General features: G+C 60.3%; 1 protein-coding gene across 1 annotated transcript in view; it reads left to right on the top strand.

Moving 5' to 3' along the window:
• UFSP1 (UFM1 specific peptidase 1 (inactive)) overlaps window positions 1-2,740 on the top strand; it is a 4,349-nt gene that overhangs the window by 478 nt on the left and 1,131 nt on the right. The window contains exon 2 of the mRNA XM_025211087.1: window positions 821-940. Within this exon, the coding sequence (XP_025066872.1) occupies window positions 821-940 (120 nt within the window). The remainder of the gene's footprint in view (window positions 1-820; window positions 941-2,740) is intronic.

The following is a 2,740-nucleotide window of genomic DNA, read 5'->3' as shown; positions in this document are numbered from 1 at the left end:
CATGTCCTTACTGGACTCCAGGGGTGCCCCCCCCCCAGTCTATATGAAGCCTTATCAGGCCCTGGGGAGACCTTAACCTCCCCTCCCCAGTACATAAGGCCTTGCTGGACCCCAGGGCGTACCCTGCCTCCCCAGTCTACATGAGGCCTTATTACACCCCAGATTCACACCCCCCCCAGTCCATACCAGGCCTTTATAGAATCCTAGGGTGTGTCCTTTCCATCCCCTCACTCACCCCCTTACCGTCCCTCAGTTTCCCCCTATACTTGTGGCCTTTGCACCCACTCAGACTATGCACCCACCCGAGTGGATGCCTTACTCTGTGGTGTGTGGGGGTGAGGTGAAGTTCAGACCACCCCACCCCCCTTTGCTGCCATGAACGCTATTAAGTTATAGACAGAGAAGAGTTTATATTTGATATTTTATGGGTAAAAACCAGTGTGAGACCAGCACCCCCCCTTGTGTCCACTCCTTTTTTCTGCCTTCGTTTTGGGTGGGGGTGGTCTGTCTGCCCCCACCCCGCCTTGAATCATCGCTTGGTCTGTGTGTCTCCGTCCGTCTGTCCAGCATCGGCGTCTGCTTTACGGGCCTGGGTAGGCCGGAGGGGCGTGTATGGAGGGGGTCACTGCATGGAGCAGACCCCCCAGATCTGGGCAACCCTCCCTTACACGTACATAAAACGGGGGCTTTTATGGGTGTGTCTGTGGGTCCCCAGCAGTGTGAGGCCTAGTGGGGTAGTCACAGCAATGCAGCCTGGCTTGGCCGGGGCCTAGGTTTGGGGTTCTCTGGCCCCCCACTAATGCGTCCTCTCCCCTGCCAGGAGCTGCTGTGCCAGCCCCAGCACGTGCTGGACGAGGAGAGCCCAGCGCGCCTGGCGCTGACTGTTCGTGCCCTCCTGGAGGCCACCCAGACCCTGCCCCGGGATGCTGCCCCCCGGAAGGTGTAGGGTTCGGGGGACCCACCACTCCTCTCTGAGGGGCCTCTCCACCCTGCTGGGTGAGGCCAGGCCCCAGCCTACCTCTTCCCCCCCACTGGGGGGACCCCAACATGGGGGCTAGGGGAGGGGGGAATGATTTCCCCCCACCATGCCCCAGCTCTCTCAGGGACTGTTTGCTGTAGAAAAGAGCCATTGTGATGTCAGTGCTTTGTGTCGCTGCCATTAGTGTGGACCCCCAGCTGGGGGAGGGGCTTTTGGGGGGCCAGGGGCTCCTCACAGGCCCCCTCGGTATGACAGCCATGGAGCAGCCTAGTTGGGTTGCTGCAGCAATGCAGCTGGGCTTGGGTCTGTGTTTGGGGCTTACCTGCTTGCAGCCTGGAGTAATCCCTGCCAGGGACTGGTTTGGGGTTCACCTGGTTGTGGCCTAGTTGGTGTCTCCGTGGTAATGCAGCCTGGCTTGGACTATGTGTTTGGCGTTCATCTGGGTGTGGCCTTGTGGTTGCCCTAGCAATGCAGCCTGGCTTTGCACTACCCCTTGCCAGGGCTTCAGTTTAGGGGACAGCTACCTGAGGCCTAGTCCAGGTGTCTGTGGCAACAGCCAGATTTAGAGTGCACTCTGCCAGGGCCTCCATTTAGGGGCTACCTGGCTGTGGCCTAGTTGGGTTGCTATGCCTATGCAGTGTGGCCTGCAGTACCCCCTTCCAAGGACTTAGGTTTTGGGGTGCACCAGTTGTGCCCCTTTATGACAGCGAAGCCTGGTTTGGATTAGGCCTGGTGACACTGCCCATAGCAACCTGGAGTGGGGCTGGACCTTGCCCCTTCTATCAAAGCAATATTTGGCTTCACCACCATTGAAAAACTGCCAGGCAGCCATCATTATTGAGGGCAACTACACAAGGGGAGGGGGGGAGGAATTGGTAGGTGGCTATTCTGAATAAGGGCAGCCCTGCCCGTAGGGAACCCATACTTGTTAAGGGCACTTGTAACTTCAAGCTGCGAACAGGCAGCTATAGTTCCACGGGCCATAACGACTCCTGTATAACAAAGCGGCAACGGCTGCCATCTTAACTGAGGGCAACTAGAAGAAAGGCGCTGCTAGCAGCCATCTTGACTAAGGGCAGCACAGCGTTTTCCCACCAATGGACAAAACAAGAACGAAGCTGGCGGCCATCTTTTATGACGGCAAAGAAGCCACGTGAACCCAGCGGCTTGAAGACCACACGAATTATCGCAACATTCACAATGGTCACATAGCAATGACGTAGAAAGGCGGGGATAACGGTCTGTGGGTCACGGATTAGTTTCGTCGGGGCGGGGCCGCAGTCACTCGTGGGTTAACCTGCCTTGCCGCAGTGCATGCTGGGAGCCGTAGGCAGGATCCGGCTCCAGCTACAGCAACAGCCCCGGGGGGAGGGTGCGGAGCCGGGGCGCGCTCGGACGCCTGGGTCCCCCAGGAGGCGGGAGGGGACTGGGGGGGGGGGCAAGCCCGGGCGTCTGGGTCCTCCCCCGCACCCTGGATGCCTCCCCAGCTACAGCTGCACCCAGGATCCAACATTGGGGGGGGAGAACCGAGGCGACCAGGTTCCCAGCCCGCGTCGTCCTCCAGGGAACTCGGGAGTCCTGCCCAGTGGGGGCGGGGGCTGCTGGGCTGGTTCTACCCAGCCCGCTCCCCACCCCAGAGCTGAGCGCATCCGGACCCCGTTACACCCAGCCCGGCCCCCCAGAGCTGGGCTCATTGAGGCTGTGTTGCATTCAGCCGTGCCCCCCCCGCCAGCCAGCTGCCTCCCCGCCCCCCCCTCTCTC

Source organism: Alligator sinensis, unplaced genomic scaffold (assembly GCF_000455745.1).
Source record: "Alligator sinensis unplaced genomic scaffold, ASM45574v1 scaffold553_1, whole genome shotgun sequence".
Taxonomy (NCBI): Eukaryota; Metazoa; Chordata; order Crocodylia; family Alligatoridae; genus Alligator; species Alligator sinensis.
Note: the sequence above shows the minus strand (reverse complement) of the source record. Positions and strands in the feature narration are given on the sequence as shown.